The 18,818-nt window shown below is 44.5% G+C and overlaps 1 protein-coding gene across 7 annotated transcripts in view; it reads right to left on the bottom strand.

The window, feature by feature from the left end:
- LOC311594173 (protein NDRG3) overlaps positions 1 to 18,818 on the bottom strand; it is a 63,874-nt gene that overhangs the window by 11,485 nt on the left and 33,571 nt on the right. For 6 of the 7 annotated variants that reach the window (XM_084775708.1, XM_084775711.1, XM_084775710.1 and 3 more), the window contains 7 exons: positions 11,201 to 11,306; positions 9,086 to 9,206; positions 7,980 to 8,042; positions 6,118 to 6,178; positions 5,386 to 5,472; positions 1,407 to 1,463; positions 14 to 117 (listed from right to left, as the gene is read on the bottom strand). In XM_084775708.1, the coding sequence (XP_084631834.1) occupies positions 14 to 117; positions 1,407 to 1,463; positions 5,386 to 5,472; positions 6,118 to 6,178; positions 7,980 to 8,042; positions 9,086 to 9,206; positions 11,201 to 11,306 (599 nt within the window). Of the gene's footprint in view, positions 1 to 13; positions 118 to 1,406; positions 1,464 to 5,385; positions 5,473 to 6,117; positions 6,179 to 7,979; positions 8,043 to 9,085; positions 9,207 to 11,200; positions 11,307 to 14,692; positions 14,838 to 18,818 lie in introns of those variants that run through there. The other variant, XM_084775712.1, reaches the window with a different exon arrangement.

The raw sequence follows: 18,818 nt of genomic DNA, 5'->3' as shown, positions 1-18,818 counted from the left end.
GCATCAACTGTACCCATTATAGGAACCCAGGAAGAGCTGGAGGTTTTCTTGGTTGATATCTTGAGCGATGTGCAGTCTGTAGGTTTGAATGAGGTCCAAATTAGCCTGCAGCTCCTCCTAGAACAAGTGAAAGAAAACACCAGTAAGCTGAGCTGCAGAACAAGCCCATTAATTTGGTTTGTGTTTTTAGTGACAGAGGCCTTTCTGCTCATGAGGGAACTTGGGATGGAGTGCATGAGTTACTAAGACACCAGTGTATGTATCAGTGAACATCTTTTTAACATCCACAGCACTGGCGGCCTCATCATCATTCAGTTCCATACTCTGTCAATCGAGGGCTCCAACTGGTAAATGGAACGGCATCTCCCATAGACAGTTGTATAAAGCAGACAGCCAGGCCCTTTCTGTTCTCTCTGTATAGAGATATTCTATACAAAAATATGTACAGCAGCTACATGAGAATCCACAGGACAAAGATCAGAGATGTGCACTTACAGTGTGGGTATGACAGTGTATGTGAGCTATGTCTCCTCTGTCAAGGCCACCCACCACAAAGAGCCAGATTAAAAGGCCAGCACTTGGAAAGCTGAAGGAAGAGGACCCAAGCTTGAGGCCAAGCCTGGGCATGGATACTGTCTCAAAGGCAAGAGGCAAAGGAATCAGAAGACCTAAAGTGATCGCCTGTAAGAAACAGGAAATAAAGCTGGGTGTGGTGGCGCACGCCTTTAATCCCAGCACTCGGGAAGCAGAGGCAGGTGGATCTCTGAGTTAGAGGCCAGCCTGGTCTACAAAGTGAGTCTAGGACAGCCAAGACTACACAGAGAAACCCTGCCTTGAAAAACAAACAAACAAACATAAAAAAAAAAGTGTGCTAACGACCGGCCTTTGCCCCTCCACACTCTAGCCACCTCCCAGCTCAGTGTCTCCATCACTCACAATTACCCACAGGGCACCAGTCACTCCTGCTGGGGATCTCAGTGTCCATCAGCTCCAGGGGGTTGAAGAAGACCATCTCTAAGCTCCTTTCACAATAACATGCCGGCGTTCTTTGCTTTCTCTTTCTGAGTTTCTATTTTTGTAAGCCTTTCCTGAGCCTCCCAGTGGCTCTAAAGATGTCTGGTGAGGCACGGGTGTTGTCAAACACTCACAGATGGCATTCTGCTCACAGGGGACAGGTGGGGGACATGCTGTTTTCTCTCGCTCTCCAAGAGCCAAGAGCCATGAAGCTGAGAGAAGGCTCTCCCGCAGGCCTGGCCTTTACAGGGCCACATGTCCTTCTGACTGCACGGAACACGTTATCTGCCAGGATCCAGGACATTGCAAGGCACCTCTTTCTTTCCTTAAGCACAGTAAGGCTTTGCATACAAGGCAATGAACCCAGCTCTTCCGGTTGCACAGGTGCTTACCTGGCCAAAGTGATGAGCCAAAATTATGTCCACAATGTTGGTCGTCAAGCCTGAGAGCTAAAAGATTAAAACTGTGTTAAGAGTGAGCATATGTGAGCATTTCACAGACTGTCACAAGGCTGTCCGCTAAAGGAAGGTGTACATTACTGTACATACATTATCTCTCAATAAACAAACAAAGAAACCACAAGGCAGGGTGGCAAGCAACTGTAGTTCCAGTTACTAGGATTAGGGAGGCTGAAGTAGGAGGACCATGAGTTCGAGGAAAGCCTCTTAGATACACAGCAAGTTACCTATCAGTCAGCATAAAGACTATTTAAAACATTTTATTTATGTGTTTTATGTATGAGTACTCTGTGTGCACGTACAATTGCATGCCAGGAGAAGGCATCAAATCCTATAATAGATGGTTGTGGGCTACCATGTGGTTGCTGGAAACTGTACTCAGGACCTCTGGAAGGGATGCTCTTAGCCGCTGAGCCATCTCTCCAGACTCCTGCGAGATCATTTTTTCAAAACAAGCAAACAAGACCCTAAACTTAGTGTCATATATTTGTATAACACAGTAGTTTCAAAGAAACATAAGTCTGAAAAAGGCTAAACTTCCATTCTATGGTAGCACAGCACGTTTTGAAAGAGGGGCATTGTAGCAGGGTGTTTTGTGCTTAAGCCTACAGCCTCACACATTGGGAAACCAGCCCAGGACTTGGAGACTAACCTGAGTCACCTCCAGATACCCCATCTCAAGGAGAAAAAAAAGGGGGGGGGAGAAAAGGGATGAAGAGGGAGGAGGAAAGTGCTAGGAAAGAAATACACCAGGTAGTCCTTTGAATTGTACAACCTGGGTCTTGCAGCAGGCCGCAGCTTCCTTCCTGCCCCTTTGTCCACATTTACACTGGGTTGATGGCAGGTACAGATCCATTTACAACCCTGCCCAAGACGTCCAAGAGACAAAAAATAAAACTCCTTCTCGTTGTAGCCATCTTTATATCAGGGAGTGGGAGGAATGGCTCTATTTACGGAATGTTCTCACACTGAACATTTTCCTCCCAATCCTTCCCATTTCAACATAATGCACCTCACAGTCTAATACATGCAGCAGTCTGTGTAAATCTGGAGACGGTCTATTTTCAGAAAAACTCCCAGCTCAAACGATCTCGCCATCTCCCCTGTCAGCTTTCTTCCTGGGCTCTGGGTGAAAGTCCTGCTGAGGACTTGGATCAGGGGTGAGCTCCTGAGATGGGGGTGGGGTGCAGAGGAGGAGGTGAGGGCGGGACACGGACATGGGTGAAAGGTTAAGGGAGAAAGACGGCCTGAAACCACCCCGTGGCTGTCAGTGAGCACAAGCTACAAACGGAAGAGGGAGGTTATTACCCAGCTCACTTCATGAGTTCAGAACGCAGTGCAAACACCAGTCATAATGCTCGGAGACCCAGAGTGCTCTATGAATGCCATCAGCTTGTCACACATCCCAGTGTGTGGGGGGGGTCACTCTAGCCACACACTAGACAGACATGTTACATAAGTCACCCTGTGGGAGAATTCCACAGAGGCTGGCAACAGCATCTTTAGGACACTCCATCCAAAGCTAGGGAAGGCAATATTCCCCAAAATGTAAATAAAGGCAGGGAGGGACTGACTGTTCAGAACCTGGCCTGCCAGTAGGTAGAAAATAAACGCAGGATCTCATTTACCTGGACTTTCATAAGTAGACCAGGCTAGCCTATCTGCTTCCAGATTAAAGGCTTAATCTCGACACTCTGAGATTAAACCTGGATAGGTCCCCCCCCCACCGCCCCTTTCCTTGTTTTTTTGAGACAGAATTCCTCCATGTAGCCTTGGCTTGACACTTTGTAGAACCTTGAACTCTTAGCAATCTAGCCACTTTGGCCTCTTGAGTGCTAGGATTAAAGGCAAGCACCACACGCCTGGCCTGGATAGGTTTTTCATTGTCAGTCTGGCCTCAAACTCTTATCCCCATATCTCACATCTGGCCTAAATAAGTTAACTTTTTGATCATATACTATTCTACTCTTAGTGTCAAGTTTTCATCACCCTCTATAATCAGTATGCAGACGGTGTTTATCTTTTTGTCTCACGTTTTCACAAACACCCTGGCTTGGTGAGTTTCTAGCTATGTGACTTTAAATAGTATATTAATTGGCTTGGTTTTCCTGAGAAGAGCAGTTTAGACATAAAAACAAACCATTTAAGAACAGTGGCTGAGCTGGCTGGTGGTAGTGCACACCTTTAATCCCAGCACTTGGGAGGCAGAGGCAGGCGGATCTCTGTGAGTTCGAGGCCAGCCTGGTCTACAAAGTGAGTCCAAGACAGCCAAGGCTAACACAGAGAAACCCTCTCTCGAAAAACCAAAACAAACAAACAAACAAAAGAACAGTGGCTGTGGGGCTGGGTGTGGTGGTGCACGCCTGTAATCTCAGCACCCGGGAGGCAGAGGCAAGTGGATCTCTGTGAGTTCGAGGCCACCCTGGTTTACAAAGCGAGTCCAGGACAGCCAGGGCTACACAGAGAAACCCTGTCTCAAAAAACCAAAAAACAGTTGTTGTTAAAAATATTAGAAAAGAATTAAATATCATTAAATATCATTGCTAACCCTCCACTTAAATCTACATCACTACACTATGGATACTGAATTACCGGATATCATGGGTTTGAGAGTATCAATAAAAATTCCTGATATGTGTGAAAAATGAGGTCATAATACTCTGTAGAGACTCCTTTCGGTTGCAAATTACAAAGGCATTTATGGCAATTAGAAAAATATTTAAAACGGAATTATTACATTAGTCATCGTTGAGCAGGAAATGAAAGCTTAAGTTCTTTTTCTTTTATGGAAAACATTTATCAACTCCCATAGAACCATATCAAGTCATAGAAAAATCAGTTGCACTTCAATAAGAAAAGGGACTGCTCTCACTGTAGCCTGGAAACAGGGATCCGTGTTTTAGCATGGGGGAGTCTCATGCTGGCGGGGTGTGACGTGTTTTAGCATGGGGAGCCTCATGCGGATGGGATGTGATCTGTGTTTTGACATGGGGGAGTCTCATGCTGATGGGGTGTGACGTGTTTTAGCATGGGGAGCCTCATGCTAACGGAGCGTGACGTGTTTTCCATGGTCTCTTTTACTCTCGTTTAGCACGGAGATTTTTATATTTCTTAGTTATTGGCATATTTATTTTGTTTTCTATCTCCTGACACATATTTTAAAGACCAATTCCTTCATTTTTCATATGGTAAACATGAATAATCCATGTGACTATTGGAACAGTAGGGAAGAGCTGTTTCTGAGTTTACTAGAGGTAACAGTTCATTCATTCATTTTACCTAGTAAGAGACTAAAAGTGCATGCCGAGCTAAGACAAGACATTTCACATACAAGAATCTAGCAAGGGACTGACATGCAAAAATTTTTTATGTTGAACAGGAAACCTCTACCTGAGGGGCAGAAGATTTTAAAAGGAACTTTACAAGAATATTCCAAAAAAGGGAGTGACGTCACTCGCCTAACCTATGAAAAGGTCTGGCTCAGTTTCTACACTGTAAGGAAGAAACAAACAGGATGGCAGCAAGTTGTTTGTTGTTGCTGCAATGACAAGGGAAGAAGCTAGACACAGAAGAATACAGTAAACAATACCAACTATATGAAGCTTCAGAGCAGATGAGACCTGTCCGTTGGCAACAGAAGTTCAGAGGAAGGTAATATCTGGCAAGGAGCGAGTCAGGGAAAGATCTGTAAATATTCCATGTACTGGCTCAGTGGTGAGGACACATGTGAATACTTATAAGTTGCACACTTAAAACCCTCTGTGAGGGGCTGCAGATGAAGGAATGTTAGGAATATTTGCATAGCACATTCAGTTCACAACACAAAAAAACATCTCATTTTGCCCTTAAACCGTATAAAAAGTTTCCAAGGGACCAGGAAATGAACAGATGGACGCCACCATTTGGTACTTACTTTTGATGCTGCCCAGTCAATCCAGCCTTTAGCACACGGGTCGACATTAATGAGCACAAGACCTTCCACCATCTCTGGATGATTGAGCTGAGAGACACAGAGAGCTGTGAGAGACTCCCCTTCCCCACCCTAAAGCAGTGGGCATGGCCACAGGTCTCCCTAGGCCTCAATGCCTCATGTCTGAAGGGAAGACTGCAGAGCGGGGCTACCAGAGGGGCACGTACGGACAATACCTCTCGGACCTGACCCGGCACGTGTGCTAAATCACTTGGCATGAGGGCTACTCGGGTCACACGGGCTGCCTTGGTATGACATGGGCTCCTCAAAGTCTCTTCCTGAAGCTATCTGGATAATAGGCAATGCCACCCCAGAAAACACTTTCCTGTCACCCAGGAGGAATTTCTCAGCAGGAGTCCTTCCGGAGGACTTGGCAGGAAACTGCAGTCCACCGCGGTGTAATGTTTAAGGTGTCATTTCAAGTGCTACTCAAGCTCTCTCTATGGCTTTAACCATCTCCCCAGAAGCCGCATCTGGGTCTCGTTAGGGTGTTCTGTCCTGCTTGAGGCTTTTCAGGTCCTCTACACACAGAGCAACCTCCACACGCATGCGCCTGGAGCCGCTGGCGCTTGAGAACCAACACAAGCCCAGAGCAGCACTGGTCACTCAACACAGCCCCCAGCTGGGACCCGCACAGTGCCTGGGGGCCCTGAGACTAATCCTTCCTGTACTTACTGCAAATCGGCTGAGGATGTAGGCTCCTGCTCCGACTCCAATACCAATGATGCTCTTCACACTGTGAACAGGATAGACAGACAATTGATAGAGACAACTGCCTCTGGGCAAACTATAAGCTGGGCACATATCCAGGGTCAAACAGAGCTGCTTGACCAAGCTGCTTTCACTTCTCAAACTTCACTGTCTTATATATGCTAACAAGGATAACATCACCTACTCTCAAATTTGCTTTTATAGTTCAGTGAAATATGCCACGGGTGTGGTGATACACACCTTTAACTCAGCACTTGGGAGGCAGAAGCAGGCAAATCTCTGTGAGTTCCAGGCCAGCCAGGTCTACATATTGAGTTCCAGGACAGCCAGGGCTACAAGAGAGACTCTCACAAGGAAAATAAAAGGGTGTGTGTACATATATACAAACACATATACACATACATGCACACACAATACACACATATACATATATATGGAATTAATTTTTACTACTACCTCAAAATCCATCAGCTAATCTTGTCAAATCTATCCATATATATTTTCATTAATACCCACTTTACTTTTTTAAAAATATTTTTAACTTTTTAAAGCAAATCCTTATTTTTAAAGATGACTTTATTTGGGTATATACAGGGTGAGTGCAAACCAGTGGACTTCAAAAGAGTGCACTGGACCCCCTGGGGCTGGAGCTATAGGCATGCCTTAGCAGGTGCTAGGAGGCACTCAGGTTCTCTGCAGGAGCAGAAGCTCAGCTGCTGAGCCCTGTCTTTAGCCCTTACAATGCATTTTAATCCACCTCTTAAGAGAATTAGGTACCAAGCTATGCCCATATTTCCCTGACCGACCATGGCTGTTTGACTTGTATCCCTGTGTTTCACTATTACTCCTCTATAGATGACTAGAGCAGGAGCAAACCTTTTTTTTTTTAAGTTAAATAGTTTTATTAACTTACAATTTATATATTTAAAGTAATCATTTTAAAAGTCTAATTTATGCATCAGTCCAGGATTAAAATCTTTCAATGTCTTTCCTTTATGCCAATAAAGACACTGCTAACTTTTATCTGACCTATGGAATCTTGTCTGTTTCTCAGATTTTACAACATGCCTTTCTTCCACTTGATCTTATAATCAGTCTTTCCTTCTGCCCTGGCTCTCTGTCCTAGCCAAACAGCACCTACTTGACATTCGCTAGCTAGCCTCATCTATCTATCATAAAAGATAGGCAAATGCTCTTTTTATTTATCTCAATATTCACAGACTTCTTTGTACTAATGTTTCTTTTCTTTCTTTTTTCTTTTTGATAGGTAAATGCTTTTTTATTTATCTTAATATCTGCAGACTTCTTTATACTAAAGTTTCTTTTCTTTTCTTTTTTGGTTTTTCGAGACAGGGTTTCTCTGTGTAGCCTTGGCTATCCTGGACCCACTTTGTAGACCAGGTGGCCTCGAACTCATAGTGATCCGCCTGCCTCTGCCTCTCAAGTGCTGGGATTAAAGGCGTGTGCCACCATCGCGTGGCTGTGCTAATGTTTCTTAATGCTAAGAACCAATCTTGCACAATGCTTGTTAAACACGTGTTCTAATATTGAGACACACCCCCAGCCCACCTTGTTTTAAGCATTTTATTGTAATTGTCAATTACAACCATCTCCCAACTAAGCATATGAACACAGTGACTCTTCTGATTTGTGCATCACTATGTTTAGGGGATATAAAGAAAATAGAGTAAAAAAAACCAAACCAATAAAGTGATAGAGATGAACACAGATCTCAATGGAAGAAAATCCATTTATCTGGAGTGAAAGCCTGGGTTTCTTTGTAGCAACCAGGGGGAACAAACTGTAAGAATATACAATCTACTCACCTTAGGTGTGTAAGAACAGGAGGCAGCATTTCAGCTAGCTCATCCATGGTGGGGTACTGATACCTGAAACCCAGAAGGAGACACATCCTGAGTTAGAAGCACCCACAGTTCCCAGACACTAGGAGACCTTGACCAGTCCAAAAGGCTCAAGGGATGTGATGTGGTGCCTAAAGACAACGGTGGCATCCTCCATAGTCCTCCATGGCTGCCATGTGAGGAAGAATCCCAAGGGGCCACACTCCTGCTACCAGAGGAAGCTACAGGAAATGAGCCGCTTAGATGGCCTCTATGTGCTACTTCCCAGCCCTTCCCTTTCCCTTCTGGGCTCAGGGACGCCCAGCAGCAAGCGTCAACTCAGGAAGCAGCTTGCAGTGTGCCAGTCATACTTAGAGAGTTAACTAACAGGAAACACCGCCTTCCTGGGCCTATGCTCCATTATAGAACTTGGGTACCTCAGAGTAAATGCTCACTGATTTCACCGAGGCCGAAGAGAATACATTTATTTTATGACCTGCTTATTTATGATATGAACCGGCTTATCATATGCTATGAAATGGCCAGGCAAGCCCAGAGCTGACCCAGAGGAGAAAGGGTAAGGGGAAAGTCACAGAGATGACAGAATCAGAGAGGGACAGGTTTGTTTGTTTGTTTGTTCTGGTTTTTCGAGACAGGGTTTCTCTGTTATAGCCTTGGCTATGCTGGATTCACTCTGTAGACCAGGCTGGCCTCAAACTCATAGCAATCCACCTGCCTCTGCCTCCCAAGTGCTGGGATTATAGGCATGGGCCACCACCGCCCGGCTTGGGACAGGATATTTTAAAATGAGATTGATGGTGTGTGTGTGTGTGCTCCAGACACATTCTGCCTTGTGACTAGAGGCACATAGGCCCTGGCCATGAAGAGGCTTTCCTGGGTATGTGACAACACAGCAGCTTCAACCGATTTCCACACAAGCTTCTGAGACCCAGGGCAGAAAGACAGGCAAGCAACACCACCTGTAGCGGTGACACCATCAAGTGGGAGGGAGACACACCAGATAGCCCCCTACAGCCCACCCATCCGTTCGCAGGCCTCATGTCTCCCAGAGATCTCCCCTGGGGCCTTACCCTGTTGGGAAGGAGGGTGCCCCTTCCTGTTGGCCTGGGGCGTCCACGTGACAGACAGCAAAGTGCTGGGTGATCTCCTGCATATCCTCGAAGTTGAAGAACGTGTTGAAGCAGGATTTGTCTGTGAGAGAAGAATGCCTGTAGATCCCACGTCCCCCAGCTCTCCCCAGTTTTCCTCTGCCCAGCAATGCCGTGCCAGTGTTCTCTCACCCCCTTCTCAGCAGCCGTCCACTCACTTAAGTGAGGGGTCGCACAAAGCCCGAGACTCAGGCTGCCCAAGGCAAACTCCATAGGAGGCCCCTCAGGGCCTGGAGAACAGCTGGTTCTAATCCCGTGCGATGGGTGCAGAGTAGACACCGCCTTGTGGGTGTTTGCTGGGTTTCCTTGAGGTGCACAAAACAACTTTCTACCCACAATGCTGTGCTCTATGCCCCTTATTCCTCTACCTGACAGGGGACACTGGCCTTCCCCTGACCCTGGCTAGAGGATCTCCTCAGCTGCTGACACTCACCACCTGGGCCTTGTGAGACTGCTATGTGCATGGAGGACATGCTGTGCCATTTTTCCCTCTTAGAGTGGGGCCTTCCTCACCTCTCATGCTTAGGCTCAGCCCTGGGCTCTCAACACTCTGAAAGCCAGAGCAGCACAGAGGACACACGTCTGAAGAGTCTGTGCATGCAGTGAGGACCTAAACTTGAGAGGCTGTTCCAAGTACTGGCATCACACTATCCCTGCTTAGACGCTAATCCCATACCACATGTTTAGTGCAGCTTTTCTACAGTGCTTTTTATTTTTATTTTTTCACTTTGGCAAATCTGCATATGAAGGATGAGAAATCTTCTGGTTGAAAGCCCAATTTGAATATGAAATTCATTTGTATCTCACATACACCTAATATAGATCGCCTCATGATTATTGTATGCACTATTTTTTTTTTTTTTTTTGAGTTTTTGGGACAGAGTTTCTCTGTATAGCCTTGGCTGTCCTGGACTTACTCTGTAGACCAGGCTGTCCTCGAACTCACAGCAATCCACCTGCCTCTGCCTCCTGAGTGCTGGGATTAAAGGCGTGCGCCCCCACGCCCGGCTGTTTGCACTATTTTTAGTGCACCTCTGTGGTATGTGTGACTTATTATGTGACAGCAGGCATGGACATTTCTACTTGTCACATCATAGCAGCACTAAAACCACCTCAGATTTTGCAGTACTAGTGCATTTGAAATTGGATAATAGGGATACTTAAACTGTACAATGATGGAGCACCTCCTTTAAAAAAGTGGTGACAGGCTATAGAAATAAAACTTAATGATTCAGTGAGTTCTCTTGACAAAATATACTAACCTCAAACATATAAATAAAAACGAAACAACAACAACAACCATCACAGCTGAGGATGTAGGTCAGTGGTAGAGCGCTTATGCCGCATGAGTGCAGCCGTGCACTCAATCCCCACGTGGTACCACCACCACCAAATCTGGACTTTGGCTCTACTTTCTTAATAGCTGACAGATTTGTCTTTCATCCTTAAGCAGACATAACAGAAAGGCAAAAAATAGTTCTAAAATTCCCCAAACACCCTGTTCCATGTACTACCTAATAACATTAACCCTGCATATAATGGTAACGATGGAGGGTTAAGAAATCTCCACTAAAACACCATTGTTTGAGGGTGGAGAGAGATGGCTCAGTGGTTAAGAGCACTAACTGAAGACCACGGTTTGGTTCCTAGCACCCACATGGTGGCTCACAGTCATCCATAACTGCAGTTCCAGGGGGATCTTGTGCCCCTTTCTCATATCGACAGGCACCAAGCATGCAAGTAGTGCATATACATACATGCAGTAAAAGCATTCACACACATAAAGTTCTTTTAAAATGCTAAATATTGGCCAGGTGTGGTGGCACATGCCTGCAATCCCGTGACTCAGGGAGGCAGAGGTAGGCAGATCTCTGTGAGGAGCTCCAGGCCAGACTGGTATACAAAGTGAGTCCAGGATAGCCAAAGCTACTCAGAAAAACCCTGCCTCAAAACAGCAACAACAACGAAAAGAAAAAGAAATATTGTTTCCTTTAAAAATTACACATGATGATAAAAATCTGTAAATCAAATACATACGGTTGAGTCCAATGTCATGGTATGTCAGGATAACAGGTCGGTTTCCTTTTGGTAAACCTCTTATGGTGACGTGGACCATACCATGGGGTGTTTCAATGTCATGTTCCTGTAATAAGATAATGTAAAATTTCAGAAAGGCTCAATGAGCTGTAAGTCTACTGGAAAGATGCAGTGCTACATATACACGATTTGAACTTTCCCACCCTACTAATCAAATAGATAATAAATGAATAATACACAGAAAAAGACCCCTTGTTGTCCTCACAGCTCAGTTTTAGGAGGCTAGGAAAGCAAGGATTTGTTAATAATACATTTGTAATTGGGTATGAGAAGGAAACAATAAAGAAGCAGGAAATATTTAGGGAAAGAGCACTAAAGGAACAGAAGGTGCGAAAATGTTCCTAGGTAAAAAGCTAGAGGCTTCAAAGATCTTGAACACATGTCCATTTGCGGATAATTATGGTAGACATGGAAAGGTGCATCTGCCCAGAGTCTCTCCTTTCTTGCACGTGTCCTACAGGAGTGGCACTTGGCTGCCATGTTTGTAGAATGAAACCTTTGGGCCATGGCTTCCTAGAGGCAGGAAGGCCTCTGGTCATGTGACATCAGGCATCTTTCCCTAGGAACTGTGTTGGAGACTGAGAGATCACGCCTGTGACTTGGTGCTTCTCCTGAAACAGGAGTGACCTCGGTAGCTTTGCACCGAGCAGGCCACCACTGTAACTCCTGGTCCTCGCCGTGGGTGCTCTTAGGCCCCGAGGCATCCTGGGCTGCTCACGGGTTAAAGTGTGCTAGGCAGTTTGTCCTCTATGTCCCATAGGACACGAACCAAAGCAAAATTAAGCTGAGAAGCAGTCAGAGTAGAGCTCCTCTCAGGGAACTGAGTAAAGGCAGCGAGGTTTGCAATCGGTAGAACTGGGGATGCCTGCAGCACGGAGAGCGATGGCTGGGGGAGGGGGAGGGGGAGAGGGCAGAGCGCTCAGGTTTATTCTAGTCCATTCCAACTTTTACATTTTTTTTAACTTTTACATATATATAGCACCTAGCCTTGTGAAAGTTCTGCTGAAGTCTCCATCTGTTTCAGAAAGCTTCACATGGATATGAAAGGACTAACTGTGCCAATGGGAATTTCAACAAATGCAACGGGTTTCAAGTATAATTTTCTATTTAATAGTGAACCTCATTATAGATTTGGTTTCGCTCATGTGGAAAAGACAATTTATGCCTAATAGGGCACCAGTATTTCTCAAAACCTAGTCTCTAGGCCAGAGTAGAGAGATCTTTAGTGATTTGTGGTATGCATACTTGACTGATACTCCTGGTTACTGATTTGGCTTGCAGTAACCCACCAAATGGCCTAAATAAAGGAAGGAAGAAATGAAGACTAGACTTGGGTATTGTGAGCTGGTTATAAAATGAAGCATGCGGTTTGGATAGAAAGAATATAAAGAAATAAATCCCTGTTATTACATCTGTATTTATAGCCATGCCACTTACTGAGAGGATCTGTGTGTGCGTGCATGCATGCTTTAAGAGTATCTTAGGAGCTAAAGATGGCTCAGTGGTTAAGAGCACTGTCTGTTCTTCCAGAGGTCCTGAGTTCAACTCCCAGCAACCATGTGGTGGCTCACAACCACCTGTAATGGGGTCTGATGCCCTCAACTAACTTACTAACTTTCAAGTGTACATGCAGACAGAACATTCAGATAAATAAATCTTAGAAAAAAAGAAAGAAGGAAAGAAAGAAAGAAAGAAAGAAAGAAAGAAAGAAAGAGGGGGCTAGAAAGATGGCTCAGCAGTTAAGAGCACTCTCTGCTCTTCCTGAGGCCCTGAGTTCAATTCCTGGCAACCACATGGTGGCTCACAGCCATCTATAGAGTGATCTGGTGCCCTCTTCTGTACACATAATAAATACATCTTTAAAAGAAGAAAGAAAGAGTATCTCATTATGTGTCCTTGGTCACAATCCTCATTTCTAATATTTATAAATAATTTTCAAACATGATTATATATACAAAAATGATCAATCATGTTTAAATTTTTTTTTTTTTTTTGGTTTTTTGAGACAGGGTTTCTCTGTGTAGCCTTGGCTGTCCTGGACTCACTTTGTAGACCAGGCTGGCCTTGAACTCACAAGCGATCTGCCTGCCTCTGCCTACCAAGTGCTGATGTTTAATTTTTAAAAAACAACCCCCATAAGAGATTTTAAAATGAATTATGATTTATTTATATAATGAAGTGAAAAATGAGTGAACTAGCAGTATAAGCATTAACTTCAAGAAATTCTTTAAAATACAGGGTCTAGTAAGAACAGGATATAGAAGACTGTATGTGCTATAAATCATTCATACAAACATTTCATAGCACTCCACAAACTGTGTGTTTATGATATTTAACAAGTACGGTATTGGAAGAGAAGCACTGTATGCCAACCCTAGACTTTGTTTCCTTGAGGAAGGGAATGGAGTCTGAAAGGGAGCTCAGGGGGACCAGTTTCTCATCTCCATTTTATGTTTATTAAGAAAAACCATAGGAGGGAATAATAAGAGTAGACGGGAGGAATACATCCTCTTATTTGCTTGACATCACAGTTTGAAATAGTGTCTGTCACTATGACCTCCTAGTAGACCTTTCCTTCTGTCTCACCCGAAGCTTTAATAAAGTCTTGCTGAAACAGTCCACCTGGGCCTCAGATAAGCCACTGGATGACACCCAAGAAAACACTCAATTACAATGTGCTCCTAAAACAGGAGTCTTCCAATCGCTAGCCAGGCAGGCAGCAGTAATATGTGTATGAGGGATGGACAATGAGGTGAAAAAGGAAGATCAGAACAATATACAAACGGAGCTCTCGCCTGTAATCCCAGCACTCAGGAGGCAGAGGCAGGCAGACTTCTGTGAGTTTGAGGCCAGCCTGGTCTACAAACTGAGTTCAGGGCAGGTAAGGCTCTTTTACACAGAAACACCTTGTCTCCAAAAAATGGAATAAAAAAAAGGAGGGGGTCTTGGAGAGATGGCTCAGAGGTTAAGAGCACTGACTGTTCTTCCAAAAGTCCTGAGTTCAATTCCCAGCAACCACATGGTGGCTCACAGCTATCTATAACGTGATCTGGTGCTCTCTTCTGGCCTACATGCAGACAGAATACTGTATAAGTAATAAACAAATCTTTTTTAAAATGGAGCTTTTAAAAAGACACATACCTTAAAGTAGGTAGGGGAGCAGGGCAAGTAACTGCTTTGTCATCACTCACAATGTACATAAAATCCAGAGTCAAAATTCGGCCCTCTCCAGGGAGAGCTTAGTCCCCACCTTTCCATAATGCACCTTCAAATCACTAACAGCCAAAGCATCAAAGGGCCAAGAGTCTTATCTATTTGTTGTCCTATTATGGTCTGTTGCTTTCTGCTGTTACTGTCTTAGAGGTCCTTTTCCTTTTGAAACTATGTGAACGTACATGGTCTGAGAGCATCAGCTTGAAGGCAGGCACTAACCTCGGTGGGGATTTGTGAATATATCTCCATTGTAAATCAGGGGAAGAGGTGCAGAGACCCCGGCTGCGGAGCTGATTCTACAGTCAGACCACTACAGGGCGTGAGCTGCTGTCACCAACCCTCATCTGTCTTACTGGCTCTTTCCCTAGGGACTGCCACACCAGCATTCTAGAATGTGACCCACAATGGCAGCCTGTGCTCAGAAGGCGGAGCTCCAGGTGGCTTCTCACAGGCTCTGGGGTCTATCTCTGAGGCTGTATACTTTATGAACACGTCCCGCTACACTGGGGTTATGAAACAGCCTATGCTCACAGAGGTCACTGGCATCTCTATCTATCCTGACCACCGCCCTATCAGCCAAAGATAGCACCTTGGTAAGAGCCTGTTAACAATCTGAGCTAGGGTGCAACCGGCTGGATAGTCACCAACTTTGGTCTCCTCATGTCCTCTGCTTCTAGCTAAATGAGTTGACACAGTGTCACTGGTCCTTTACTTCTGCTACCAGCTAAAATATGACCACTTCATGCTGCCACTGTTTCTGCTCCATTCTAGTGACATTATTGCTAATATGAAATGTTATTGTTTCTAATTACCAGGCTAGAGTCTTCTGTTGTTATGTAGAAATGCATCTCCCCCCTCCCTGTGTGTGTGTGTGTGTGTGTGGTGTGTGTGTGTGTGTGTGTGTGTGTGTGTGGTGTGTGTGTGTGTGTGTGTGTGTGTGTGTGTGTGTGTGTGTGTTTGTCTCTCCACATAGGGCTTTTTGATATAATGCTCTATTCACTATCTAATTACTGTACAGAGGGATAAGGCTCACTTGTGTAATCTCATAGCAAAAAACCCAACTGGCATCAGTGATGGTGGCGTATGCCTTTAATCCCAGCACTCAGGAGGCAGAGGGCAGGTGCCTCTCTGAGAGTTCGAGGCCAGCCTAGTCTATGGGGTGAATTCCAGGAAAGCCAAGGCTACACAAAGAAACTCTGTCTCAAACACCACCACCACCCCGCAAGCCAAACCAAACCAAACCAAACCAAACTAAAATACCTGCCAATTCTTTAGCCTCTGCCTTATCAAGTTCCCTGTTTAAAGTTATATTGACACCTTTTTTCCTGATTCTGGTCTTAACTTTCTCCCCTCTTGCCTCCCATGCTTTTCACTCTAGTTCACACAACACTTTCAGGCCATCTAATTTTTGCTTTGCAGCCACCCACAACTTCTAGCCTTCCCAGAAGTCACGTTTTTCATGTGAGAAATTCTTCTGCAATATGTCAACCTAAAAGTCGTCTCCTCCTTCAGAACCAGCTCCAATATCTTTTTGCCACAACTTTAGCTGACAGTGGGGAGAGAAAAAGCAAATATTCAACACAACACCCCAGAACTCTGTCTTACTACACGTATATGTGGCCATTAAAATTGTTTTTCTTACTCTGATTTTTTTTTCTGTAAGATCCCCGCTCTCACCACCAACTGAATTCTTATTTAGTACCAAGCCGTTCACCAAGTGGCCTGATCTGCAGAGGCTTAAAGCTATCTGAAGATTTTTGAAGTGATCACATACACTGATTTGCACTGCAGTGATAATATCTGGTCCTCAAGTGAGTCCTCTACAGAGTGACTGCAATTAAACAGGCAACATGAAATTATTCAATCCTTGGCCACGCCTGGATTATTCTATACCATCATTATCAGCTTCTTCTATGGGAAATGATACAGCTGCCAGACAAGAGCTTCTTACTACCCACTAATATCTATTGCTTGCTGGGATTAAAGGCACGGATCACCAATATCTGGCTGTCTGAATTTTCTTAAATTGCTATTGATTATAATGGAAAGGGTGCTACTTTCTGTATGGTAACATAGTATAGGTACGGAGAAGCTACAGCATTTGTCTAAGCTCTAGCTCCAAGTTTCTAAGCAGTCACTGTCATTACACAACAAATGCTTTTCTCCCTCCTCATCAGTTCTAAGCACCCCGCCTTGCATCAGCCCCTCCGCCAGTACTCTACATCTACATAACAGCTTGTGTTGGCCTCAGGGGCTGAACAGCCACGATACCACTTGTGACAAGAGTCAAGACAATAGTACACATTTAATTACAGTTTCATTGCTGAAAAAGAGTGGTACAATCTACAGTTGACCAGTAAAGGAAACAGAAGAGAAAAATGGTTGTTTAGGCATAACTTGTGCATTTGGTTAATGATCCTGAGGTGATTTCCTGAGGTTTTCATCACAGATTCTTTGAAGATTTTCTTAGGCAAAACAAAGACCCAAAGGAAAGCCTGGCTATGGCTCCAGTTACCATACGACACCGCGACTCTAGTGGACTGTCTCTCCATGTAGTGACTCTGCTGCTCCACTTTTGTTCTGTTCTCTTTCCCAACGACTCCATGGATATCTAGGATGCTCTCCTAGTTAGTGCTGTGGTCTACTTGACATCAGAGTTACCTAGGAAGTGGAACCTCAATGAAGAAAATGGCTGCATCAGATTGCCTGTAGGCAAGTCTGTGGTGTATTTTTTTGATTAAGGATTGATGTGGAAGGGATCTGCTGGTGACACTTCTGGGTAGGTCACGGCTTGTATAAAAAAGCAGGCTGAGCAAGCCATGGGGACGGGCCAGTAAGCTGCGCTCCCACACCGCCTCTACTTCAGTTCTTGGCTCCAGGCTTCTTTCTTGAGTTTCTACCTTGGTTTCTCCTGATGATGAGCTGTAAGCTGTAAAGTGAAATAAGCCCTTTCTTCCCCAGGTTGCTTTTGGTCATAGCCTTTGTCACAGTAATAGAAAACAAACTAACAAAGAAGCCTCGCCAGGCGGGGTGGCTCACGCCTGTAACCCCAGCCCTTGGGAGTCAGAGGCAAGTAGATCACTATGAGTTCAAGGCCAGCCTGGTCTACAAAGCGAGTCCAGGACAGCCAGGGCTTGTTACACAGAGAAACCTTGTCTTGAAAATGAAACAAAACAAAAATAAAAATAAAGAAGCCTCAAGCAAGGTGGGTCATCTCTGACTTCTCACATTTCAGTTCCTATGCTTTAGATCTCCCTATCAGATGACTTTTCATGTGTGTGTGTGTGTGTGTATGTGTGTGTGTGTGCACATGCGTGTGTGTGTGTGCATGTGTGTGTGTGTAGATTAAGGATTGAAGCTAGGGTCTTACACATGCTAGGCAAGCACTACCACCTAGCTACCTCCCTAGTTAGTTTTTCTTTTAACACAGAGCCATATATCCCAAACTAGTGACAACCATGTGACAGTTACAACACCTGCCGTCATTCTATTCCTATCAGATGTAAACTAAAGCTCTATTTCACAATGCCAGAAGACATTAAAGTCTCATTTAAAGTATCAATATTTTTGGGTAAGCTACTTTTTATTTACTTATTTTTTGCAAGGTGAATTATTTTTAGCAGTACTAGAAGGAAAAAAAAAACCCCACTATTTTTATATTGGTGAAAATAAGGCTTAAGCTTTCTTATCAATCAGATACATTCCAAAAGAAAGTATGTCATATGAAGGTTCCAAAGACAGGAAAAACACAATAGCACAGAACTTTATAATACAAAGAAAAGCAGGAAAACAGATTTTTTTGCTGTTGATTTTCAGGGTTAGGGATTGAATCAAGGGCCTCACACCTGCCAGGCAAGAGTTCTATAATTGTGTTATGTTGCAGCTCCAACTTAAAACAATAACAGTAACAGTAGTAGTAGTGACAGTAGTAGAGTCCTCATATTGTTGTTGTGGGATGAATGCGGTACACAGTGCACATGTGGAGATCAAAGGACAACGTTAAATAGTCAATTCTCTCCTTCCACCTTGCTCAGGCAGGGTCTGTCTTGGGTTTGCCATACTGTATACCCTAGGCTATCTGTGGGCTTCTAGGAGAGTCTCTGTCTCTGCCTCCTATCTCCCTATAGTAGTGATGAGAATATAGATACATACTATTGCATCTGGGATTTATTTCTAAAATTTTTGCTATATTTATTTATAGGGGGTGGGACTGGACGTGCCATGGCATGCACATGGACGTTAGAAGATAGCCTGTGGGGCTGGAGTGATGGCTCGGTGGTTAAGGGCACTGGCTGCTCTTCCAGAAGTCCTGAGTTCAATTCCCAGCAACCACATGGTGGCTCAC

The sequence above is a fragment of the Acomys minous genome, assembly GCF_964271855.1.
Source record: "Acomys minous genome assembly, chromosome: 3".
Taxonomy (NCBI): Eukaryota; Metazoa; Chordata; class Mammalia; order Rodentia; family Muridae; genus Acomys; species Acomys minous.
The sequence above is the reverse complement of the archived record's forward strand: the minus strand, read 5'-3'. Positions and strand labels throughout refer to the sequence as shown.